This window comes from Lissotriton vulgaris, chromosome 4_1 (genome assembly GCF_964263255.1).
Source record: "Lissotriton vulgaris chromosome 4_1, aLisVul1.2, whole genome shotgun sequence".
Taxonomy (NCBI): domain Eukaryota; kingdom Metazoa; phylum Chordata; class Amphibia; order Caudata; family Salamandridae; genus Lissotriton; species Lissotriton vulgaris.
This window is the reverse complement of record NC_141691.1, coordinates 2,008,388,024-2,008,414,765: the sequence shown is the minus strand read 5'-3', so window position 1 is coordinate 2,008,414,765 and position 26,742 is coordinate 2,008,388,024. Positions and strand designations below refer to the sequence as shown.

Sequence of the window (26,742 nt, the reverse complement as noted above, 5' to 3'; positions counted from 1 at the left end):
GCTCCGGGTCGAGACGGCGTGACGGCTCGACGTCGAAGGGCCTGGAGAGGTCTCCGTCGAAGCCACCGTCGACATCATCGTCGACGTCTGAGTCTTCCTATCGATGTCGGAGACGAAGTGACAAGCATTGGCGCTCGCCGTCGAGGCGTCGCCGTCGAAGCAGCGGTCGGCGTCGAGGGGCTCCTCGACGTCGAGGGCATCGAGAAGAAGGAATCGACGCTCGTCGTCGAGGACGGAACGTTCGCCGTCGCGGAGGCGGCATACGACGTCGCAGAGGAAGAGGTCGACGTCGAGGGGTCGGCGTTCGACGTCGAGGAAGAGGTCGTCGACGTCGAGGAAGAGGAGGACGACGTCGTGGAGGCGGCGTTCGACGCCGGAGTCGCGGAGGCGGCGTTCGACGCCGGAGTCGCGGAGGCGACGTTCGACGCCGGAAAAGCGGCGCTCAGCGTCGAGAAGAAAGAGGTCGGTGTCTAGGAGTCGTTCTGCCTCTCCAAAACGGCGCAAGAGGGATTCTGGTCCCAGAAGTCAGACTGCTTCTAGTGGAGGGCGCAAGAGGAAGCGATCACCTGCTGAAGGGGCTGGATCTCAGCCCCCTTCGCCTAAGGGGTCACCGGGCTCGGTGTACTCAGAGGTGTACACGCCATCTCTGCCTCGGTCGCCACCTCCACCTGTTCCTAAAGAGGATCCTCCACCCAACCCTCCGCTTCCATCAGGGGACCCACTGCCACCAGTTCCTCCGCATGGGCCCGCCCGGCAGCCGATGGTTCCTCTGCCGAGGTCCACTTCGCTGCCGTCTTTGCCTGTACCTCCTAAGGAGACCCCAAAACCTAAACCCCGAGAGGAGCCAAGGAAGACCCCACCACGGAAACCGGTGGAGCGGCCACGGGCTGGCAGGTCTCGCTCTCGCTCTGGGAGAAGGGAGAGATCGCGACACAGATCGTCCACGCGGTCGAGACACCGCCATAGGAGGCACGAATCTTGCTCCCACACAAGGTCCTCTGGTACCAGGGACTATTCTCCTACCTTGTCGGAGTCACCGGACACGAGGGTGTCCCCGATTGATGACCTGGTGGCGTTCCATGATGTCCTTTTAAGGGGCGCTGCGAAGTTGGGCATATCCTTGACGGTGCCTACTCCTAAAACTTCAGTCATTTTTGAGACATTGCATCAAAAACACCTGTCTCGTCATCTCCTGCCCCTGGTGCCGGGCCTGGAGGAACCGGCTATGGCCCTTTTTCTCACCCCTGCGGTGACGAAGGCGGCTCCATCGAGGCTGCTGAAGAAGTACCGGGCTCCCGACTCGGACCCGGCCTTTCTGAGGGCGGAACCCCCTCCAGACTCTGTAATTGTGACGGCGGCCCGCAAGCAACATGCCACCTCCCCGTCATCCCCGGTTCCCCCGGATAAGGAGTCCAGATGGATGGATTCGGCAGGGAGGAAAGTGTGTGGAACATCGGCTACCTCCATGAAGGCTGCGAGTGCCACGGCGCTGTTGGGACGCTACGACCGCGCCCTCTGGGACTCCCTCCAGCAGTTTGCGGAGCTGTTACCTCGCGAGAAGCGCGAGGACTTCCAGGAAGTGCTGAATGAAGGGATGCTGGTGGCTAACCAGATTATCAGCGCTGCAGCGGACTCTTCCTTGTTGGCAGCTCATGGGTTTTGCCATGGGGTTAACCAACGACGTCACGCCTGGCTCCGTCTTACGTCCCTGAAACCGGACGCACAGCAGAGGGTGGCCAACCTACCATTCTCCTGCGAGACCCTCTTCGGGAAGCATGCGGACGATGAGATGGCCCGCATGAAGGCGGAGGCCGAAACGCTCACGGCTGTGGGCCTGGAGAAGCCTAAAGACACGAAGAAGTCGTACCGCCCGTTCCAATGGCGGTTCGGTGGGCAAGGCAGAGGACGTGGCCAGGCTTCGGGACAGTCGCAACAACAACAACAGTTCCGTAAGCCATTCCAGAAGCGCCAGAAGGGCAGAGGAGGCCAGCAGTCGGCTCCGGCACCCAAGGGCCAGGCTGGGTCTAGGCCCTAGGAACCTACTTCCCCCGGATCTGTTACCCACTCCGGTAGGGGGAAGCATTTAATTTTTTCTGGCCGAGTGGAGAAAAATTACTCGGGACAAGTGGGTGCTGAATATTGTTTGCAATGGATACAGTCTTCGGTTCACCAGCCCTCCTCCAGCAATTCCACCGGTCAGCTCGCAGTTTCAGCTGCGCGAGCTTCAGGCGGAAGCAGATATCCTGTTAAGGAAAAGGGTGATAGAAGACGTACCTCTGTCTCAGAGAGGAAGAGGTCTGTACTCCCGGTTCTTTCTGGTTCGCAAGAAGGACAAGAACGAGTTCAGGCCCATTCTAGACTTGCGACAGGCAAACAAATGGATTCGCAGGGAAAAGTTTCGCATGCTGTCGTTGCATCAGATTTATCCTCAGTTGCAACAGGGAGACTGGCTATGTGCTATAGACCTACAGGATGCTTACTTCCATGTGCCCATTGCACACAAACACAGGAAGTTCCTGCGGTTCCAAGTCGGCGCCAATCATTATCAATATACAGTACTCCCATTCGGACTGAAGTCTGCGCCGAGAACATTCTCGAAGTGAATGGCGGTGGTAGCAGCACACCTGAGGAAGAACAAGGTGTTCGTCTACCCGTACCTGGACGATTGGTTGATCAAGGCATCCTCCTTCTCGGAAGCGCAAGCACACTTCTAGAAGACGTGCGTTCTCTTGAACAAGCTGGGGCTGCACATCAACATGGCCAAGTCTGTCCCGACTCCGGTCCAATGCATACAGTACTTGGGAGCCTCCATCAATGCGCTGTCAGCAAGCGTGTCTCCTTCGGAAGAGCGACAATTATCTCTCCTTCGGAAGGCTCAGGCTCTTATGACAACTCTATCTACAACAGTGAGGACGGTGTCTTCTCTACTGGGATCGATGGCCTCTTGTATCTTCCTGACGCCACACACACGGCTGCACACGAGACCGCTGCAGGAGTGCTTGGAGGACCAGTGGGATCAGAGGAAAGGATCTTGGGACGACAAGATTCGACTGTCGCTGCATGCTCTTCAGTCTCTGAAGTGGTGGTGTTCAGCGGAGAATCTCCTCAGAGGGGTTCCCTTTCACAAGGACATTCCCACGCAGACTGTCGTGACGGATGCTTCTCTCCTGGGATGGGGAGCGCACTCCGGGACTCTACAGATTCAAGGAACGTGGTCACCGATGGAGGCCACGTATCGCATCAAATTCCTGGAACTCAGGGCTGTTCACTTGGCACTGAAGGCCTTTCTTCCGTCCTTCCAGACCAACTCTCTGCTTGTACAGACTGACAATACCACCACAATGTATTACCTCAACAAGCAGGGGGGCTCGAGATCGCGCACTCTGTCACAGGAGGCGCAGGCGATCTGGCACTGGCTCCTAGCCAGAGGACTGACGATAACGGCTACCCATCTGCCAGGTGTGCAGAATGTTCAGGCAGACGCACTGAGCAGGCTGGTTCAGGAAAACCACGAGTGGGTCATAAACGACGAAGTACTAGGAGAAGTCTTCACAAGGTGGGGAACTCCAGACGTAGATTTGTTTGCCACCGCCGAAAACAGCAAATGCAGAGACTTCGCCTCCAGTAACTACCAGCAAGGGACGCTGGGGAATGCGTTATGGATCAACTGGACGAACAGCTTTCTGTACGCCTTTTCTCCCATTCCCCTGATTCCGGCGGTGCTCATCAAGCTGGCCCGGTCCAGGGCTCGGATGATATTCATTGCCCCGGAGTGGCCCAGACAGTGGTGGTTCACGGACCTACTTCACTGGTCTCTCCTTCCTCACATTCGGTTGCCGTGCAGGCCGGACCTTCTCACGAAGTTCGGGGGACGGATGTTACACCCCAACCTCTCGTCTTTGAGTTTGGCGGCATGGCTCATGAGATAGTGCAATATGGCCATCTGAATCTGCCTGAGGATTGCATGGACATACTGAAGGAGTCTAAGAGGCCTTCCACTCGAACTTCATATGCTTACAAGTGGAAGAGGTTTTGTATCTGGTGCCAGTCTAAGAACCATGACCCTACGACCTGTAAGGAAGATGTCATCCTTCCTTACCTTTTACATTTGGCGCAGTCTGGCCTTAATGTTCATTCCATTAAGGTTCATCTTGCTGCATTGACTGCCTACAGAAAATGCCCTTCACAGACTTCCTTTTTCCAGATCCCTGTGATCAAAGATTTTCTGGAAGGATTGAAGAAAGTATTCCCTCCTGTCAGGCTTCCTTCGCCTTCATGGGAATTGAATGTGGTGCTGTCCAGATTGATGAAGGAGCCTTTTGAACCTATTCATAAGGCTTCGTTGCAGCACCTGTCCTGGAAGGCGGCGTTCCTCGTGGCCATTACATCGGCCCGCAGGGTGAGTGAAATTCAGGCGTTGTGTTGTACTGAACCTTATACTGTGTTTCATGCTGCTAAGGTTGTTATGCGTACTCACCCTAAATTTCTTCCCAAGGTTATTTCTGATTTTCATGTCAACCAGACCATAACTTTGCCTAAGTTTTTTCAGAACCCTTCGTCTCCAGCGGAGAGGTCTCTGCATTCCCTGGATGTTAGGAGGGTGTTGAAATTTTATCTGGATAAAACCAAAGATATTCGTAGGTCTGACCAGTTGTTTATTAATTATGGATCAGTCAGGACGGGTCTTGCTACCTCTAAGCTGTCCATCTCTAGGTGGATTGTGTTACCAAAAGGCTAATAAGACCTTAGGAGGTAAGCCTAAGGCTCATTCCACCAGGGGCAAAGCTGCCACGACGGCTCTGCTCCGTAATGTGCCGATTGCTTAAATCTGCAAGGCGGCCACTTGGAAGTCGGTTCATACATTTGCTAAGCATTACTGCCTGGACACTGACGCCAGGAAAGACGCTCAGGTTGAGCAGGCTTCGCTGCGGAATTTGTTCGCACAGTAGTGGCGTTATTTTCTTTCTCCACCGCCGCTTGGTGTGGGGATGGGCTTGCCATTCTATTCACTAGATTATGACTATACATAGAGATCCCCTAATACAGAAGGAGTAGTTTCTGTCCTGTAACTCCAGTTCTGTAGTAGGGGTATCTCTGTTATAGTCCTAAGCTCCCGCCCTCCTCCCCGGTGGAGATATTTCGTCATGTAAGGAATGCGACAGGTCTAACGTGCTTCGCCTTCAAAAAGAACTGAAAGTAGAGGGACCTGCTATGCATTCTGGGATACTGGGAGAAGTTCTGGAAAGTTCTCTTAAAGGCACAGTATCCTATTTAGGCCACATAATGGCAGCCTATGGGGCTTGTCTGTCCATGACTTCCTCTCTATCATTCCAGAGTCTTTTACTGGGGGAGGCAAGTTTCTCTATGGTAGAAACTGGGCAGGCTGTATTATGTGTGGTGTTATTTGGTGGAATTTCTAGTTGAAGTACTGGGCAGTGTAGCCTGTGGATATAGGCTGCATTATTTGTCTTTAAATTCTCTCTTAAGTGTATTTGCAGATTCTGCATGATTTGACAACTTAAGAGATTATTTTTGATTGCTGGGGTCCACGCACATGGGTGGGACTATTCACTAGATTATGACTATAACAGAGATACCCCTACTACAGAACTGGAGTTACAGGACAGAAACTACTCCTTATTCATGCTTCCTGCTCTTCGGGGCAGTCAGGCAGGTCCTTCCTAGCAGTCCCCTCAGAAAGAAAATCAAAACCCCTGCAGACTTGGGGGGGAACAAATCCTTCTCTACTGAAAGCTCTGAATTTCATCAACACCAACTGACTCCTCTCACGCTACATCCACTCCCTCGAGGACATTGCCTGAATGCTGGTGCTTCATGTGTGGGAGACTAGGTGGGGCCATTTCCAGGAGGTGATCCAGGACTGTCAGAATTCCTCTCTCCATATCCAGACTTGGACCCATCTGACTCTGTGGCCCAGGCTGCTGGTACTGCAGTCTCCATACGGACGCTTGCCTGGTTACTAAACTGACATCTAGACAAACTTGATGAGCCTGCCATTCTATTGAGCTTGCTTTTTCAGAGATCGGGCTGATCCTTGACATCAGTGAATTAAATTTCTTCCCCAAAAAGGAGAAATTCAGAATGCTGACCCTAGCTCAAGGGTTGCTGGGTTGGAGCTGGGAGACTAGATGGTGCCACTTGACCTACAGAATGCATACTTTCACATTGCTATCCTACAGTTACCACTGGAAGAACGTGCAATTTGTGGCGGGTTCTGCGCACTACCAGGTTGCAGTCCTACCCTTTCGCTTTGCATCGCCCCCTCAAGTTTTTGGAGGCAGTGGCAGTGATTGCGGCCAATCTCAGAAGGTTGGGCACCCCAATCTTTCTGTACCTTGATGACTGTCTAAACAAAACCCAGTTGCAAGAGGCAGTGTTGTGCCATCAGTACTCAACAGTATTTACAACAAGGGGTGGTGAGGGACAGAGTCTCTGAATTAAGCAGAAAACTCTCACCCAGTCAAGAGATCAGGGCTAGATCCAACACCGTTTTTTAGCTCACTGCACCATCCCAGTTTCACAACCTGGCTGTATGCAAATTAGTCTGTTCCTGTCCCAGTGCATGATGGGAACAGGGCAAACCAAACTACAAAAGCCAATTCTTACACTGGGAAGGAAACAAGCTCCCGGAGACCGGTTTCTGGCATTACAGCCGTCTTCGGCCCGGTTTGCTTGAATCCTGATGGTGCAATGAGCAAGGGACTCATGTCTGAGTATACCCTTCCACGCTTAGGGTGGACAAAAATATTTACAACAAGGGGTGGTGAGGGACAGAGTCTCTGAATTAAGCAGAAAACTCTCACCCAGTCAAAAGATCAGGGCTAGATCCAACACCGTCCCCGGTAGCTTGTTTCCTTCCCAGTATAAGAATTGGCTTGGTAGTTTGGTCTACCCTGTTCCCTTGATGCACTGGGCCAGGGTCAGACTAATTTGCATATAGCCAAGTTCTGAGCTGGGATGGTGCAGTGAGCTAAAAAACGGTGATGGATCAAGCCCTGATCTTTGGACTGGGTAAGAGTGGTCTTCTTAATTCAGACACTCTGCTCATCACCACCCCCTTTTCTGAATCATTTTTGTCCACCATAAGCGTGGAAGGGTATACTCAGATGTGAGTCCCTAGCTCATTGCACCATCAGGATTCAAGCAAGCCGAGCCGAAGACGGCTGAAATGCCAGAAACCGGTCCCCGGTAGCTTGTTTCCTTCCCAGTATAAGAATTGGCTTGGTAGTTTGGTCTGCCCTGTTCCCATGATGCACTGGGCCAGGGTCAGACTAATTTGCATATAGCCAAGTTCTGAGCTGGGATGGTGCAGTGAGCTAAAAAACGGTGATGGATCAAGCCCTGATCTTTGGACTGGGTAAGAGTGGTATGCTTAATTCAGACACTCTGTTCATCACCACCCCCTTTTCTGAATCATTTTTGTCCACCATAAGCGTGGAAGGGTATACTCAGATGTGAGTCCCTAGCTCATTGCACCATCAGGATTCAAGCAAGCCGGGCCGAAGACGGCTGAAATGCCAGAAACCGGTCCCCGGTAGCTTGTTTCCTTCCCAGTATAAGAATTGGCTTGGTAGTTTGGTCTGCCCTGTTCCCATGATGCACTGGGCCAGGGTCAGACTAATTTGCATATAGCCAAGTTCTGAGCTGGGATGATGCAGTGAGCTAAAAAACGGTGATGGATCAAGCCCTGATCTTTGGACTGGGTAAGAGTGGTCTGCTTAATTCAGACACTCTGTTCATCACCACCCCCTTTTCTGAATCATTTTTGTCCACCATAAGCGTGGAAGGGTATACTCAGATGTGAGTCCCTAGCTCATTGCACCATCAGGATTCAAGCAAGCCGGGCCGAAGACGGCTGAAATGCCAGAAACCGGTCCCCGGTAGCTTGTTTCCTTCCCAGTATAAGAATTGGCTTGGTAATTTGGTCTGCCCTGTTCCCATGATGCACTGGGCCAGGGTCAGACTAATTTGCATATAGCCAAGTTCTGAGCTGGGATGGTGCAGTGAGCTAAAAAACGGTGATGGATCAAGCCCTGATCTTTGGACTGGGTAAGAGTGGTCTGCTTAATTCAGACACTCTGTTCATCACCACCCCCTTTTCTGAATCATCAGTACTCAACAGGACATATGCTGTTCGACCTGGGCTTTTTAATCAGCGAGCCCACATCTCACTTGTGGCCTTCCCAACAGCCCCACTTTATAGCATCTATTCTGGATACTGCCTTATCTGTGCCTTTCCTCCACCTCGAATTGTCAGCATACAGAACATTGTTCCACTCCTTTGAAGCATGAGAGTTTGTCCTGTGGATCGTGTGATTCCTAAGTCTGATGGCTTCCTGAATTCTCCTGGTTACCCGCGCATGGTGGCAAATCAAAGCTGTGCAGTGGTGCCTGCGCGGGCAGTGGCTAAAGTATGAGTGAAGACCTGACTGACTCCATTGTGATCTTCCCCAGCACTGCGGCAGAAGTGGTTTGGTGGGGGAACTTGGCAAACCTCAGTGGCACAATTGCCTTCACCCCATCCAACAGTGACCATGGTAATGATGGCTGCCTACATCTTACGATGGGGTGCTCACCCGGAGAATCTGGAGATCAGAGAGCTCTGGTCTCCAGAAGAACAAGTTCTTAACATTAACCTGTTGTAACTGGCCAATTGGGCTGGCTCTCAATGCCTTCCTCTCCTTCCAAGATCGGTCCATCCAGATCTTAAAGAACACAACGGCGATGTATATAAACAAGCTAGTGGGATTAGGGTCTCACCTCCTTTATCTGGAGGCACTGAGACTGTGGACTTGGGCACACTGTCAAGGGTTCTGGTTTAACACCAGTCACCTAGAGGGGGCTCTGAATGTCAGCCAACAGCCTGAGCCGGCGATCTATTAACAGTTGAGTGGGGTTACTACTGCCAGAAGTAGTCCAGGACATCTCTGTGGGACCACACCTCAGATGGACATGTTTGCCTTCTCAGAGAATGCTCAATGCCAGCAGTTCTTCACCCTGCAGTATCCCTTGTAAGAGTGTTGAGGGACGCTTTTTTAGTTTAAATGGAAATTTCCACTGCACCATGCGTTTCCCATTCAAACCCTTGAATCCTCTAGTCCTGAGGTAGATACGCAAATACTGGGCCTAAGTTATTCTCATTGCCCTGCCTTATTCTCATTGCCCCACTTTGGCCAAGGAGGGTGTTTTATGCAGACCACCTGCGCTTCTTCAAATGTCCACTGATCATCTATCATTCAGACCGGACGTCCTTTTTCTGTTGAAGGGGGTGGTTCTGCATTGCAGTCTCCAAAGCCCCCCCCTTACATGTGGTGTACGCCATCCTGACAGAGCCTTACCCCTCTGCTAAATCTGCTCAATCTGAAAGAAACAGGTTAGTATTAGATTCCTTACCTTAGAATATCCCCAGGCGTCAGACTGGATCCGGAAACGTTTGCGTAGCAGTACCCCTGCGCATCGGTAGGCGTGGTCTTCGGCTCCGTGTCCGTCGTCTGCGCCGGGATGACGTCGCCGGAGTACTTGGACGCCGCCCTCGCGCGCTGATGTCAGTTCTTCTTTTTTCCACACCAGCTTAGCGCAGATCCGGAGAAGTAGTACTCTTTAGTCATTTTTTTGGCTAAACTTTTGATCTGTTTTTCGAGTCGATTGACTCTGACAGTGCCGGGATGTCCGGGTTCAAACCCTGCTCCAAGTGCAGCCGATTGATGTCGGTTACCGACCCTCATCGCCGGTGTCTTCAGTGTCTAGGCCTCGACCACGACGACCGAGCCTGCTCCGACTGTCGGGCCCTGACGTCCAAGGCTAGGTGGGAGCTGTCCCGTCAGCAGCTTGAGCTCCGGCAGTCGGCCCGCGCCGTTCGAGGTCCCGGTCCCACAGGTGGTCGAGGGACCGGTCGCGGCGTCGGAGCCATCATAGCTTCGAGAGTCGGCATCGGTCTTTGGGATCAATATCCTCAGGTAAGAGGCATGAGAGGTCTGAAAGGCGTCATCTCTCTTCCGACGCACCAGACGCTCGCGCGACGTGGCCGTGGGTTCGGGTGACACCACCCACGCGGCTCTGCCGGAGTCACGGGCGTCGCGGCCTGCCCCATACCTTCCGGTCCCTTGGCATGACGCGACGCCGGAGGAGATCGAACGCTACCTCATGGCCATGAGGTCTCTCCCTCCTCCGCCGGGTTCCGCGGCTCCTACAAGCCCAGCGGCCCTGGCTGGTGGGCCTAACTGGTCGGGTGCTTCGGATCCGACGCAGTCTGGTGCTTCGGCCCGGCGACTTCGGTCCCGGCGCCGCAGGCCCTCACTATATCCAGATCATCGCTGGTCGACCTCACGACCTCACCAGCGCCAGCCCCTAGGGTGTCGCCGCCACGCCGCTTGGAGATTTTTACTTCAACGAACCGGCCCCATCCCTTGAACCTGTCTACCAGGAGATGGGTGACGAGGGGGATTTGGAGGGGTCTGATGACCCTCTGGCACAGGAGTGTCCGTCTCAGCAGGACTGGACAGGTGAGGTTGGGATTGCCAGTGGGCTGGACACCATTGCCAAACACTGGTTTTGTCTCCCCTCCCACTGTGACTTCGGAGGAGGGGGCTGCCTACAGTGTGATGCTGATGTGGGCAGCCTAGGCCTTGGGCCTGAAGCTCCCCATCGCGGCCGTGAGAACCGCAGTCAAGCTCTGCTGAGCCTCTGCTGCCGTTTAATGAGGCCTTGTCAGACGTTCTTTTGGGCACTTGGTCCAAGCCCGCTACAGGTCAGCCTGTAGATAGGAACGTGGCCAGACACCACCGCCCGGCTCCGGGCGACCCTTGCTTCCTGTCCACCCACCCCACCCCGAGAGCCTGGTCATCCAGGCCTCCAACTCCCAGACCGCATGCCCGACGGCCCCATCCGATCGGGAATCCAAAAGGTACGAGCAATGCGGTAAGAAAGTATTCTCCTCCCTGAGTTTGGGACTGCGGTCAGTCAACACTGCGTGCCTCTTGGGCTGCTACACCCACTCTCTGTGGGACACGGTTGTGGGCGTGCTGCCAGATTGTCCGGCGGAGGTCAGTACTAAACTCACCCAAGCCCTTGCGGAGGGTCGAGATGCAGCACGGTTTTCTATCCGGTGTGGGCTGGATACCACTGACTCACTGGGCAGAGCGATGGCAAAGACGGTGGCGATTCGTCGCCAAGCCTGGTTGAGGTCCGCCAACTTTTCGGCCGATGTCCAGAACACTCTTATGGACATGCCGTTCGATGGCCGTCGCCTTTTTGGCGACAAGGCAGACCATGCGCTTGAGCGCTTTAAGGACTCCAGGGCTACGGCCAAGTCCTTGGGCCTCTCGGCCCCGCGCCAGCAAACGGGTGCCTTTCGCTCCTTTCGTGGCCAAGGAAGGGGCGCTCCCACACGTGCTGCCAGCCACGCAGACTAACAACCAACGCAGTGGCGGCCGTGGAAACCGCTGTGGCGGCGGTCGGGGACAACAGCGAGGCCAGTCCCCACCTTCCCCCGCAGCATCCGCCTCTAAAACCTCCTAGTCTGTGCTTTCAGGCCCATGTGACGCCAGTGGGGGGGCAGGGTTCGCCATCACCACTTCCACTGGTGCGCTGTCACTTCGGACAGGTGGGTGTTGCAAATCGTCCGAAGGGGCTACTCCCTCCCCTTTGTGGCGACCACTCCAGCCATGCCACCGCAATACCACTGCATGTCGGGGGACCACTTGCTAATTCTGCAAGAGGAAGTTACGGCCCTCTGGCCAAGGGGGCCATCGAGCGCGTTCCTGGGCTGGAAGTAGGGTGTGGTTGTTACTCCCACTACTTTCTGGTACCCAAGAAGGGCAAAGGGGGCCTACACCCTATCTTGGACCTACGGAACGTCAACGGCTTCCTCCGGAAGGAGAAGTTCAAGATGCTGACACTGGCTCAGGTCTTGGCTGCCCTGGACCCAGGAGACTGGATGGTAGCGTTGGACTTGCAGGACGCTTATTTCCACATTCCCGTCCTGCCGGCCCACCTGCGCTACCTGCGGTTCACGGTAAGCCACAAGCACTTTAATTTTACTGTGCGCCTCTTCGGCCTTACCAGTGCCCCACGGGTGTTCACGAAGGTGATGACAGTGGTCGCAGCTCATCTGCGCAGGTTAGGGGTTTCAGTCTTCCCCTACCTCGACGACTGGTTGTTGAAGGCAAGCTCGCCCCAGACAGTAGTCAGCCACCTCCAGACAATGGCTGACCTCCTGCACCAGCTGGGGTTTTCAATCAATGTGCCGAAGTCACACCTGTGCCCCTCTCAGAAGCTCCTCTTCATCAGAGCAGTTCTCGACTCAGCGCGGTTTCGGGTTTATCCCCACGAACAGCGGGTTTGGGATATTCAGGCTCTGATTCCAGTCTTTCAGCCTTTATCCCGGGTCTCGGTCAGGTTGACGCTGCGGCTTCTGGGGCTGATGGCCTCCGGCATTCTTCTGGTGCATCACGCCCGGTGACGGATGCGGGCTCTGCAGTGGGACCTGAAGTTTCAGTGGGCCCAGCATCAGGGCAACCTGTCCGACCATGTCCTGATCTCGGAGGGCACTGCGAGACAGCTGCAGTGGTGGCTCTCGGACCGCGATTGGGTCAGCGGCAGCTCCCTCTCCTTACCCCAACCGGAGCACGTAGTTGTGACGGACACGTCCCTCCTAGGTTGGGGAGGCCACATGGGAGAGGTGGAGATCAGAGGCCTCTGGTCTCCGGCGGAGTCCCGGCTCCATATCAACTTTCTGGAGCGGAGGGCGATTCGTCTAGCACTGAAGGCATTCCTCCCCTCTGTCCGGGGGAGTGTAGTGCAGGTGTTCACGGACAACACCACTGCCATGTAGTACTCCAACAAACAGGGCGAGGTGGGGTCGTGGACTCTCTGCCAGGAGGCTCCGCGTCTCTGGCAGTGGCTGGAACATCAGGGCGTGACCCTGGTGGTTCAACACCTGGCAGGTTCTCTGAACGCCAGGGCAGACTAACTCAGCCGGCGGTGCATGATGGATCACGAATGGGGTCTGAACTCTGACGTGGTGCAAGGCCTCTTTCTGCATTGGGGAGAGCCTTGGTTTGATCTATTCGCCACAAAAGAGAACGTGCAATGTCATCAGTTCTTCGCGTTGGAATTTCCAAGGCGGCACTCGCTCAGAGACGCTTTTCGTTGCGAGTGGAGTTGCGGTCTGTTGTACGCCTTTCCACCTATACCACTTCTGCCCAGAGTGCTGAAGAAGATCAAGCGCGACAGAGCCCAAGTTATCCTTGTGGCTCCGGACTGGGCACGAAGGTACTGGTATCCCGAGCTACTCAGTATGTCTGTCGGTCCCCCGGTTCGTCTGCCTCTTCAGGAGGACCTTCTGTTGCAGCAGCAGGAGACGGTCCTCCACCCGAACCTGTCCAGTCTCCACCTACATACTTGGAGATTGAGCTGCGGCAGTTGAGGCCATTTGACTTGCCTCCTGAAGTCTGTACTGTGATTCTGGCAGCCAGGCGTCCCTCCACGAAGTCGGTATACGCCTGCAGGTGGAACAGATTCGTGGCATGGTGCACAGCAAAGGCTGTGGATCCTCTCTCTGCCCCTCTTTCTGAGGTTCTCCTCTTCCTCTTGCCAAGCAGGGCTCTGCTCTGGGCACTCTCAAGGGTTACATTTCTGCCCTTTCAGCCTTTTTAAGGCTACCTGATCAGCCATCTTTGTTCAAGTCCCCTATTGTAAATAGGTTTTTGAATTGTATCACACACGTTTCCCCCTGTTCCATTCATGATGCCTCACTGGGACATGAACCTTGTTCTTACCTATCTGATGTGCGCTCCCTTTGAGCCACTTCATAACTGTCCTCTTCGCCTTCTTACTCTGAAGACTGCTTTCCTGGTTGCCATCACCTCTGCCAGGAGAGTGAGTAAACTCCAGGCTCTTTCTTCCAAACCTCCTTTCCTTTCTGTCCATCCGGACAAGGTTGTGTTGCGGACAAGACCCTCTTTCCTGCCCAAGGTTTTCACAGCCTTCCACATCGGTCAGTCCATTGCCTTGCCCACCTTCTTTCCGCCTCCGGATCCCTCAAAGGAGGAAGAGCGGCTCCAACGTCTGGACCCAAAACGTGCGCTCTCGTTTTATCTTGATCGCACATGCCAGTTCCGGGTGGATGACCAACTCTTTGTTGGTTACGTGGGCGCTAAGAAGGGACGGGCGGTACACAAGCGGACCATCTCTCGATGTGTTGTGTATCAAGGCATGCTACTCCATGACTTAGAGGAACCTCCTGTTGGGTTGAGGGCCCATTCCACTCGGGCCACGGCGGCTACTACTGCCCTGGGTCGAGGAGTCCCCTTGGAGGACATTTGTCAGGCAGTCTCGCTGCACACGTTTGCAAGACACTACTGCCTGGACAGTCAAGTCCGGAGGGATGGCTTTTTTGGCCGTTCCGTCCTCCAGGACTTGCTGGTGTGATTATTGGTTCACAGACCCACCACCGGGGTTGGTATTGCTGGGGTATCTATTCTAAGGTAAGGAATCTAATACTAACCTATTTCTTTCAGATGAACAAGTTACTTACCTTCGGTAATGATATATCTGGAAGAAACAGTAGTTAGTATTAGATTCCTTACTGCCCCACCCATCCTCCCGGTTCTGCGAACCGATATCTAGGGTTAAGGTCATCCCCTTTCAGGGCCCTAGTTTCATGGCACCAGTGTTGGTTTTTATCATGGCTCTGCGTTTCTGGTACGGAAAAGCTGTGTATAAGAACTGACGTCAGCGCGCGAGGGCAGCGTCTAAGTACTCCTGCGACGACATCCCGGCGCAGACGACGACGACGACGTCGATGACGGACGCGGAGCCGCAGACGACGCCTACCGACGCGTAGGGGTACTGCTACGCAAAAGTTTCCGGATCCAGTCTGACGCCTGGGGATATTCTAAGGTAAGGAATCTAATACTAACTACTATTTCTTCCAGATATATAGTTACCGGAGGTAAGTAACTTGTTCCTCTGGGAGATAGTTCAGCTTTGTTGCATCGTGTGCAGCGGACAAGAATCGAAACCCCTTACAGGTCAAACTGTAACAGGCCGCACCTGGCACTAACCTAGTGAGAGGCATTGTGTTCAGAAATAACTATTGGTTTTAAAAACACCTGCTGTTTCTTTGCATCCAACAGTTTTCAGGCAACAATACAAATATCAATGCAGGTAATTAATGTTTCTGCTGGCGAGATATTAAAGTTGTGTTAAGTGCCATTTTGGACTCCTTGATGGTTCCTCTATCTGCCAGGCTAGCCTTCCTTTTTCAAATCCCCCACTGTTATACGTTTTCTGAAGGAGTTGATAAACAAGTATCCTCCCACCCCATTTTCTGTGCCGCAATGGGACCTTAATTTGATTTCAACTTTTCTTAGGAGAACTTTGTTTGAGCCCCAAAATATTTGACCCTTAAGGATGTGAACTCTTTAGCCTGACAGGTGAGAAAATTACAAGCTCCTAGTTTCTGGCCACCCATTACTTCCTTTTTCTCTTACAAGTTTGTTAATCAGACCAGGGCTGTTTTTCAGTCAAACAGGACTCCCTCCTACCCCACCTGGGTCAGTCCACTGCCCTACTCACTCTTTATCGTCCTCTGCATCCCACTGATTAGGAGCAGCTGCATAGGCTGGATCCTAGGTCGGTGGTCAACTACTACTTGGACCATACGACTGGATGACCTGCTCTTCGAAGGGTTTTGTGGAGCCAAAAAGGGGAGGACCGTGCAGAAGAGAACCCTTTTAAAGTGGGCCATTCGCTGCTTCAAAAATTCTTTACTTCAGCAAAAAGTGATTCTCTGAAGGCATCGGGCCCATTCAACCAGAGCCAAATCTACCTGTTTGGCTCTTGCCAGAAGTGTTTCCACAGCAGAGATCTGCAAGGTGACGATGTGGGCATCCCTACATACCTTCACAAAGCAATATTGCCTGGATTAAGAAGTCCGTATGGATGGCCACTTTGCCAGGTCTGTTCTGTAAGATTTCCTCGTCTAACCACCCATCAGCCCACCTCAAGGGCAGGATATTGCTCTGAAATGCATTCTTCGGGTGAGGAGTCTACAGGTGGAAGTATTCATCAGAAGAAAAATTACTTACCTGCAGTAACGATCTTTCTGGTGCATACTGTAGCGGGCTGCTGATTCCTCACTGACCCGCCTGCCTTCCCATTAGGGAAAGTGAACAAGATTACACCTGAGGTTTTGGTACTTTCTTAGTCTGTTGATGTCACTCCGTCTACATTCCTTGAAGGCTGGACAAAAAATGGGTTGAAACTGAGGATGATCCACTGGGTTGTAGGCTGTATGGCTTCAGTGACCTCAAACGCCACTGCCGGTGTTGCCATTAAGCCAGCACACCCTCCCGGCGAAGGGAGAGCTTCAGAGTTACCAGATTCAGTCTGATGTCTGATTATTTTACAGGTGAGGTAAGTTCTTTACCAGCAGGTAAGTAACTTTTTCTTATGGACTAGAACACTTAGGAGAGGAGGGCATTGACTTGGTCTATGGAGGTCATTGCCCTCAATAGGTTCCTACCAGCGCAGGAACTTTGGGGCTTTTCAAGGTACTGTGTCTTTCGTCAGAGGCAGCCCTCTCTAAAGCCTGTCCATCCCTTTTGCCGATCCAGAAGGGAGTGGCACAATTCCTCTTCAGGCTCACCTGCAGCAGGTGCTGTCAAACCACTTTAGTTCCCCCTCGTCCATTCATTTCTGTGCCTACCTGTTGCACCACTCCTTTGGACCAATTTGTCCTTTACATTTTTTAAGTTAGCTACTGTCCACTGCTGCACAGATCCCTACTGATGGTTACTTCCCCCTCCCCCAGTTGGGTTTGAATTGCTGAATATGTTCAGAACTGCCAATTTTATAAAATAATTATGAGATAATGAGTTTGACATCATTGAGAGGGTGGGGTGGGAGGGGTGTATGACTTAAAAAAAATGTTTTACATGGATTCGAGTGGCGGCATACAAAAGCTTTTTAGTGCATTGTTTTACATGCTTCAGTAGTAAAGTGTTAGCTTTCTTACCTATATATTTTTTAAAGACATTTCGGATGAGAGTTGCATGGATTCAGCGTTTCAGGAAACAATCCCATTGAACACCTCCAACAGGAGCAGGCTGTTGTCTGACTTTTGCACCCCAAAGTACCATCTGGTTAAAGTGTCTTTCTCCTTTGAAGATTTCAAATACAAAACACTCTGGGCTGGAAATTGCATGTGTTTTTTCCCATTTGCGCCACCCTTCAAAATGTGTTTCTTGCTCTTCAGCATCCCCACTGGGACGGGTTTATAATGCCCCTTACTCTTTTTCACCCATTTTGTATTTTGCTTTCTTTAATCCATTTCAGACCTTTGGTCTTCTCATGCACTCTCCTCCTATCATTCCTTCATATTGACAGATGTATATATTCAATACATCTGCCTGATTTAAAACCAGATACAGCGGAACGAAGCCAGAAAGTTAGTCCTACTCCTGTTTGGTACTACTCTCCCTAAAAGAGCTCTCAATGTACTGCCCACTGAGTGGATTTGAGATGTGTTCACAGTAGGAAACGGAGAATCAACACTTGAAATACATCATTAATTACTATAAATCCTTCAGACCATTGATATGCACTTTCCCCCTTAAAGAGAAAATTCCTAGAAAATTTTGATTTGTTTGATCACCTTGGCATCATACTAGACAGATGCCAAGGTAATCCCGCGCCCTACCTTCACACCTATTTCCAGCAAAGATATGAGTGACATAAGACATTATAGATGGCCCATTACATAGTGGCTCACTGCAACTGTTTCTCATTCTTTAAAAACAGTGGTTTGTCTCTGTTCCCCCTTCTACACCTTACATGCCTGCAATCTCCCACCCTTGGCGACTATTTCAGCCCACCCCTCTGTTTTAAGACCTTCAATTTTTCAATGTAAAGTGTCCCTGTGTATTTGGAAACCTGATCAGTATAACACTGTAATTAATTTTAAAAACTTGCTAAAGTATACCAACTTAGGGCTAAAGTTGATTTGTATCAATACACACAGCAGGCAGGGGCATGAAGCATATGTAACAGGAGCATTCAAAAGCAATCAGATCTCCTGTTTTCTTATCACGATTAAAGAAGCAGAACTCATGTGTATTTGTAAACTCTAGAACGGTCTGCAGAGCTTTCCGTAGAGATATTGGAGTTGACAACCAGGTACACTTTAAAGCAAGGTGTTCACGAAGATATTTTGTTAGCTTCGAGAGCGGTGCCAACTTTCTGGCATTGCCTCCTTGAACAATATGTATGTCTTGCCATGATCGTGTCATAGATTTTCACTTGATAGTTTTGTAAAGCTTAGTGTTTTACCTTACTGTGCTTTATCATATGAGGCAGCACACTTCTACTGACAAATACTTATTACATTATTAGCTACTACTATTATGCTGCAATTGTAGAAAATGCAGAACAAACAAAACCTGGATAGGAACTCTATCCTAAAACAGAACTGTTCAGAATCAGAAAGCACTTATGTGTATGTTGGAAAATTGCAGCCCAAAGTCTTGACATGTCAGAGTTGCATAATATTGTCAATGTGCTCCTCTGGATTTTTTCTGCTTCATTTGGGACTCCCGGACATCAGCTGTGGCCTTGGACTTATTAAAAAGACCTCAGGCCTGTATGCTTTGAATGAAATGGTTTATAATTTTCCTTTGACTATGACATTTATAGATACATGTATTAGGCCCTCTTAGCCCAAACAGAAACTGCCAGGCCTTACACACAAACTAAACACTAGGAGATCTGGGACAGAGTGCTGAAACTTTTCAGACACCCACCCCCAGTCACAGATCTGGCTAAAATCCATTATCGTTCTTTAGCTCACTTCCCCACCCCAGTTTGGACCCAGCCATATGCAAATCAGTCTTGAGCAGGCTAGCCTGAACTGCTGGTCCAGGAAAGACCTGGCTTGGCTGTTCGAGCTGGACTATTCCCATGAGGCACAGGGTCAAGACTGATTTGCATATAGCTGGGTCTGAACTGGGGTGGCGAAATGAGCTAAAGAGCAACGATGGATTCAACCCAGATCTGTGACTGGGAGTGAGTGTCTGAAGTTTCAGTGCTCCGTCCATTGTCTCCTTGTGTTTGCTTTGTTCATCCTAAGGTGTCCGTGTTTGCCCAGATGTGGGTCCCTTGTGCACTTTACCACTGGATTCAAGCTAGCCTGGCTGATAAAGGGGCGTAACCCTGAAACCGGTCTCAGGATGCTTGCTTCTGGTCCAGGGATGACCTGGCTTGGCATTTCGGGCTAAACTATTCCCATGAGGAATAGGGTCAAGACTGTTTTGGATATGGCTGGGTCTGAATTGGGGTGGCGAAATGAACTAAAGAATGATGATGGATTCAACCCAGATCTGTGACTCTGGGTCTGTGTCTGAGAAGTTTCAACGCTCCGTCCATCGTCTTCTTGTGTTTGCCTACATGCAAACTGTCTGGCGTTCACTTAGACTCAAGCAGAAAATGCCAGTCCTTACATGCACGGTCTGATGTCCACCTAGACCCAATCAGAAACTGCCAGGCCTTACACACACCACAACCAATCCAGAATTCAGCCATTGTCGGCTGGCCAGACCACATGAGATTGTCTCCATTGTGGGTGCCTATCCAATTTCAAGGGACTCTTTGAAACTGTTACTTCATCTTGGAAGAAACAGTGACATGTTATCTGATGGACATCTAGCCCCACATTCCTTACCTTTGAACTTCCAGGTGTCATACTAGATCAGGAAGATTTTTCATAGCAGTACCCCTGCACGCCAGTAGGTGGCATCGGTTAACTCCGCATCACATCGTCGGCATTGTGTTCGTTGAAGTCATGACGCTCACGTTGTCAATATAAGCGCCACTCCGGCACGCTGACGTACGTTCCTATCTTTCCACACCAGCCAGTGCCGATCTGTTGAAGATAGCTACCCTCTGTCCTTTTTGACCTACTTTTTTTTTTACTTTTGTCGACTCCGTTGGTGTGTTAGGATGTCAAGTAAGGAGACCTCGTGGTTCAAGCCGTGCAGCACCTGTCATTGCGCCATGTCAGTTATGGACCCCCATTTTGTTTGACTGTGACGCAACCACAACTCGTGCTCCGACTGCCGGGCCATGGCGCCACATTTTATGAGGGAGCAGTCCCTAAAGCTTCCCACGGTATGGCCTCCAGCACAGCAGAGGTCACCTCCCCGTTCTCCGTCGAAAAGAAGGCCCGAGCACTACGCGTGCAATTTAAAGTCCTCTTTGTCAAAGTCTGGTAAGAGGCACCACAAAAAGCACAGGAAATCGAAGCGTGCTTAGTCTCCCCCTTCCCGTGAAGCGGCAGAGGAACCTCAGCACTGTAGGCCCCGCTCCGCGGAATGAGTGCCTGGGCTGGCTCTGCGTTTATCTCCCTTTTCAGGGCTGGGAGCGATCCCCGCCCAATTCAAGGACTTTTATGACGCCATGTGCGTCATATTTGGGCAACCTTACCCTGCTGGAACGCCTTGGGGCCCCGCAGGCTCAGATGATGGAAGGGCCCCTGTGGTTCCAGTGCCCGCGACCTCCATCTCATCCGAGACGACCTGTTCCTGGGTCCTGACCGACGCTGGTCGCACTTCCACAGCGACCTTCCCCGGTGTTGTGTCCGGCTCAGAGGTCCTTGGCATCCCTAGTGAAGCTTCCCCAATCCTCATTCCTGACAACACAGAGCCGGTTGGTAGTCCAAGCTTCCACGTCCCGAGGCGCATTCCCTTCTGCATCCTCGGACAGGGAATCCTAGAAGCTGAAAACTTCAGGAAGATTTTCTCTTCCGCCAGCCTAACACTGTGGTTGGTGAACAACGCATGCCTCTTGGGCCGTTACTTCCAAGCTTTATGGGATACGGTTGCGCAGGTGCTGCCCCTAGTCTCGTAGGACTGACTCCACTCTCCCAAGCTATATCCGATGGGCGAGATGCAGCTAAGTTCGCCATCCGATGTGGCTTGTACACAACGGACTCGCTAGGTAGTGCGATTTCCACCTCAGTGGCAGTTTGTTGCCACGCTTGGTTGAGACCATCTGCTTTTTCGGGGAATGCCCCAGCCAACATCTTGAGCATGCACTTTAATGGCTCTCGTCTCTTCGGAGACGAGGTGGATACTGTCCTTGAGCACTTCAAGGGCTCGCGGGCCATACAAGTCCTTTGGCCTCACTACTACCCCCAGGGCTTCATCCAGCTTTCGCTCGTTTCATGGCTACGGAAGGGGCTACCAGCTGTGCCAACCCTATTCTGTCCAGAGGGCTCCGCAAGTTCAGCTACCTCTGGGCTGTGGACGTGGCCCACCCTGGCCTCGTGTGTCCAGGAACCAGAAATCGAGCCAAGCCACAATCCCCTATTCCACGGCAAAACCTTCCTAGTCTGATCCTCGAGGAACACTCGGCCAGTTGGTGTCAGAATATGCCATCACTGGCAAACCATCACATCGGACAGGTGGGTGCTGCAAATAGTCTGGAGGGGCTACTCCCTCCCCGTCGAGACTACTACTCCTTCTATGCCTCCAGCATACGATCGGCTGACGGAGGATCACCTTGCCTAGCTCCGTGAGGAAGGCTATGCTCTTTTGGCCAAGGGAGCTATAAAGAGGGTTCCTGGGCCTGAAGTAGGCAGTGGTTGCTACTCCCTCTACTTCCTAGTCCCCAAGCAAGAAGGACTATCCTAGATCTCAGAACCCTCAATTTCTTCCTCAAGAAGGAGAAATTCAAAATGCTCACCCTTGCTCAGGTCCTGTCTGCCCTGGACCCAGGAGACTGGATGGTAGCACTGGAATTGCAGGATGCCAACTTTCATATCCCTATCCTGCCTGCCAATCGTCGCCACCTGACTTACATGGAGGGCCGCAAGCACTTTCACTTCACGGTGCTTCCCTTTGGCTTTACCAGTGCCCCTCGGGTGTTCACAAAAGTTATGGCTTTGGTCGCAGCTTATCTGTGGAGATCTGGGTTCCTTGTCTTCCTCTATCCTGACAGCTGTTTGTTGAAGGCGGGCTCACCCTAAGCGGTCGTCTCCCACCTCCAGAAGGTGGCAAACCTCTGCCATTCACTGGTATTCACTGTCAACGTGCCGAAGTCACACCTGACTCCCTCTCAGTCACTTCTTTTCATTGGGGCGGTTCTGGACACGGTGCAGTTTCGGGCCTATCCTCCCAAACGGCAAGTACAGGGTATTCAGTCTATGATACTGATGTTTTAGCCTCTGTCCTGGGTTCTGGTGAGACTGGCTATGAGGATGTTGGGCCTCTTGCATCCTGCTAGTGACACCTAAAAGGTGGCACATGTGGGCTCTGCAGTGGGACTTGAAGTACCAATGGGCACAGCATCAAGAATCTCGCCGACCTGGTCCAGATTTCAGAGGGAACTGCGAAAGATCTGCAGTGGTGGCTGATGGACCGCAAATGGTTAAACGGCAGACCTCTCTCCCTTCCCCATCCAGATCTCACAGTATTGACATACGTGTCTCTTCTGGGCTGGGATGGCCATTTGGAGGAGGTGGAGATCAGAGGACTCTGGTCTATGGCGGAAAGCAAGCTCCATATCAACATGCTGGAGCTTCGAGCAATCCGACTGGCACTAAAAGCCTTTTTGCCATCCATAAAGGGAAGGCTTGTTCAAGTGTTCACAGAAAACACTACTGCCATGTGGTACTGCAACAAACAGGGTGGGGTCATGGACCCTCTGTCAAGAGGCTATGGCTGGTTAATCAGGGAATATCCCTAGTGGTTCAACACCTGGCAGATTCTCTGAACACCATAGCGGACTAGCTCAGGTGTCTTGCAGATCACGAATGGTGTCTCCGTAGGTGGCACAAGGTCTCTTTCTCTTTCAGTGATGGAGAGAGCCTTGGTTAGATCTGTTCGCCTCCGAAGAAAATGTGCAATGTCGGCTGTTTTGTACATTGGAGTTTCCAAAGCGACACTCGTTCGGCTACGCTCTTCGTTGCAAATGGAGCTCAGGCCTCCTATACGCCTTCCCCTCATACCACTTCTGCCCAGAGTGCTCAAGAAGATCAGGAGCGATCGGGCACAAGTAATTCTTGTGGCTCCAGATTGGGCACCAAGAGTTAGGTATCCCGAGCTTCTGGACATAAACATCGATCCTCCGGTCAGGCTGCCGCTTCAGGAAGATCTTCTGTCGCAGCAGCAGCAGCAGCGGAGGGTCCTCCACCTGAACCCATCCACTCTTAGCCTCCTTGTGTGGAGATTGAGCAGCAACAGTTGACAGCTTCTGGCCTTCCTCCTGAAGTCTGTGAGGATATCTTAGCAGCCAGGCATCCTTTTACCAAATCAGTATATGCCTGCCGATGGAACACATTTTTTAAATATTGTATAGATCAGTCTGTTGACCCTCTATCTGCTGCCTTATGTGAAGTCCTACTCTTCACACTTTCTTTTGCCCAGCAGGGCTCTGCTCTGGGCACTTTGAAAAGTTGTCTTTCGGCCCTTTCTTCTTTTCTCGGCTGCCTGATCAGCCATCTTTATTCACATCTTTAATTGTACAATGATTTTTGAAGGGGATAACCCATTTGTTTCCTCCTTAATCTTTTATCATGCCACTGTGGGACCTTAATTAGGTGCTCACCTTTTAATGTGTGCACATTTCAGCCGCTGCATAACTGCCTCCTGCGTTTGGTTGCCATTAAAACCGTTTTTTTGGTTGCTATAACCTCTGCCGGGAGAGTCCGCGAACTACAGGCGATTTAATCAAAATCTTGTTACCTGACAAACTTCCGGATAAGATCGTAATCCAGATTATGGCATCTTTTCTTCCTAAAGTGGTAACACCCTTCCATCTGGGTCAGTCGGTTACCCTGCCCACCTTCTATGTGCCCCCGCATCCTTCCATGAAAGAGGAACGTCTTCACCGTCTGGACACAAAAAGAGCATTGTAGTTCTACATTGATTGAACAAAAGAGTTCCAGGACGATGACCAATTCTTTATAGGGAGAGATGTGCTGTCCAGAAGAGGACTATATCCCGATGGGCTATCCTCTGCATTGAAATTTGTTGCGCCTTAGCGAAGGAGCCTCCTGAAGGAATAGGGCCCATTCCACCAGCGCAAAAGCGGGCACCACGGCTCTCCAGCATGGTGTTCCAGTTACGGACATTTGTCAAGCTGCCACGTGGGCATCTCTGCACACGTTCACCAGACACTAGAGGGCCTTTTTGGTCGCGCTGTTTTACAGGATTTTCTGTTCTGAACTGTTCCGCACTCCTTCCTCTGGTGTTGTAGCTGGGTATCTGTTCAAAGGTAAGGAATCTGCAGCTAGATATGTCTATCAGATGGACAAGTTACTTACCTTCGGTGACTCCTTATCTGGTAGAGACATGATCTGACCGCAGATCCCTCACCGACCCACCCATCCTTCCCGCACCATGGATCAGTTCTAGTGTTGAGGCTATTTCCTTTCAGGGCTCTAGTTGTCTTTTTTTAACACACCAGTCTGTCATTTCATGGCTCCATGCTTATGGCGTGGAAAGTCGGGAAAAGTACTGACGTCCGCGCGCTGGAGTGGTGGTTATATTGACGACGTAGAAGTCACGATAACTTCTAAAACGATGTCACACAAAGTCGACTGGCGGCACCTACCGGTGCACAGGGTTACTGCTATGAAATTGTTACCTGATCAAGCTTGAGGCCTGAGAGTACTAAGGTAATGACTCTGCGGCTAGATCATGTCTCTACCAGATACCGAAGGTAAGTAACTTGCCCATTTGATTTTAGGTTTTGGGGTAGTCATTGGACCCCCGGAGTTCTTTAGTAAGATTTTTTGTAAGACCCTAGATGGTTTCAGGAAAAATAAACAACCTTTGAGGGGCTTATGCTGTCTGCTGTGGTCTTGACTGCTCAGTGTCATTGCTGCCAGGATGGATCAAGATGGATGCTCCGATATTGGACTGTCTGTCTCACTTGTAAGTTTACCAAAGTGCGAGTCGTTTTATGATTTTTTCATTCCTTAAAATGGAACCTCAAATTCCAAGGAAGATGGCGGTGTCTTGTTTGTTACATCCATCCAGCAATGTATAGACTGTGACATGGTGTATAAAACGGAATCCAGTGATGGGTACTGTGTGGTTTTTCTTCTTTCATTGTTCCCTTTTTGAATTGCAGAGCTTCATGACCCAGCCCATGAAACTTGACTACAAGACGTTAGCTGCGCTACCCAACACCAGCCTTCAGAAAGTCAACCGGGTAAGTTACTCACATACAGCTCCCCCACCCCTCTTCTTTGTGGCATGAGGTTTAGATAATGGTACTAATTTTGAGTGCATACCCTCATGATTTACCTCTCATTAATAGTAATGGTGTTTGGATCCAATTCATTTGAGTGGGAAGTGAAGACCAATGAAAGTGGTCTGCCTTCCCCTACACTCGTGCACAAAACTGTCAGCTGCTCAAGGATGCAAAACAAGTCCTTTTTTTTCACCATTGTTTGAGTGGCACATCAGATGTATATATACTCCGGCCATTTTAGGAAAGCTGTTGGGGTTCTTTACCAAACCGTGACATTTATTTGATTGAGTCTGTCTTCAAGCCTGTATTGGGCATCACAGCACGTGTGCTTGGTGGTAGATCGATCTGCCTTCTCTTTTCTCAGACCAGAGTGTTTACTTGCAGGTCTTTGCACTTCGTGACTATATCAGTCCCGGTAGTCTTCCGCATCCTCCTATATATCGAGCAGAGTCCCTGCCTGTTGAGGTCTTGGAGTTAGTGTGACTTTACTGACGTGGCTGTCATATGTTTCCTATGACTTCTTCTATTTCTCTGGGTTCTTATTTTGTCCTTTGTTTCTATGGGTGTATATTTTCCTGCTATTACTGTTTTAGTGTGGTGTCACCCTGGGCTGCGATGTCTACCAGTTACATCAGGATGCTTTGGGGGACGATGAGTCACCACATGTGGGTTAAAGAATGATCCACGCCTGGACAAGGGCCCGGTAGACAGGCTGGCGAGTCCACCAGGCACTTTTCCAACATGCAGACAGTAGGAGGCTATAGGCTCATTGCACAAGGAGCTACTAATTCTTATGATATGAAAGTCAAACACTGACATTAGCATCTGAAACTTGAAAAGGAAGAGTTGTGGGCTGTTCGCTGTATGGTTGTAGCAGCTGTTGGTGAAATATTGTGCGTTGCATACTTTAATGCCAGGCATGACTTGAGATTATATCCTGGCAGTGGAGGCAGTCACAGAGACAGCAGCAGTATTTAAAGATGAAACAGTCCTGCCAATAGCAGCATTGTCTACCGTTTGTGCGCTTCCTGCACTGTTTGTCCCATAAAACCTAAGGTAGTTATACTGCTCGGGTTGCCACTGTGCCTCTTTGTTCGAGATCTGGGTCTCTTGGTTTGAAGTCTAAACCATGTGTAAAATCATTGTTTTTTTATTTGCTGGTCCGGAAATAACTGGGAGTGGCATTGTATATGTTGCTGGCACAGTATTATGGATGTGTCATGGGATTTGGAAGACTTGGAAGCATGGGAGGGAGCGGTGTAAGTTTGTTGGCATGGTTGCATATTTTGGGAACGAGGATAGAGTGGAGTAAGAAGGTTGAGAGGTGTGGCACAGCGGCCGGATCGGCTGACTCCGGAGCGCTGGACTCACAGTTCGGTTGCCGGTGGAAGCTCAGCACCATTTGACTGGGCAATAGCTCACTTAAACTCTTCGATGGCCCCCAGCGCCTTGAAACCTTAAGGG

General features: G+C 51.2%; 1 protein-coding gene across 24 annotated transcripts in view; it reads left to right on the top strand.

Annotated features, from left to right (window-relative positions):
- SCRIB (scribble planar cell polarity protein) overlaps nucleotides 1-26,742 on the top strand; it is a 668,035-nt gene that overhangs the window by 468,719 nt on the left and 172,574 nt on the right. For all 24 annotated transcript variants that reach the window (XM_086966382.1, XM_086966383.1, XM_086966358.1 and 21 more), the window contains one exon: nucleotides 25,156-25,236. In XM_086966382.1, the coding sequence (XP_086822508.1) occupies nucleotides 25,156-25,236 (81 nt within the window). The remainder of the gene's footprint in view (nucleotides 1-25,155; nucleotides 25,237-26,742) is intronic.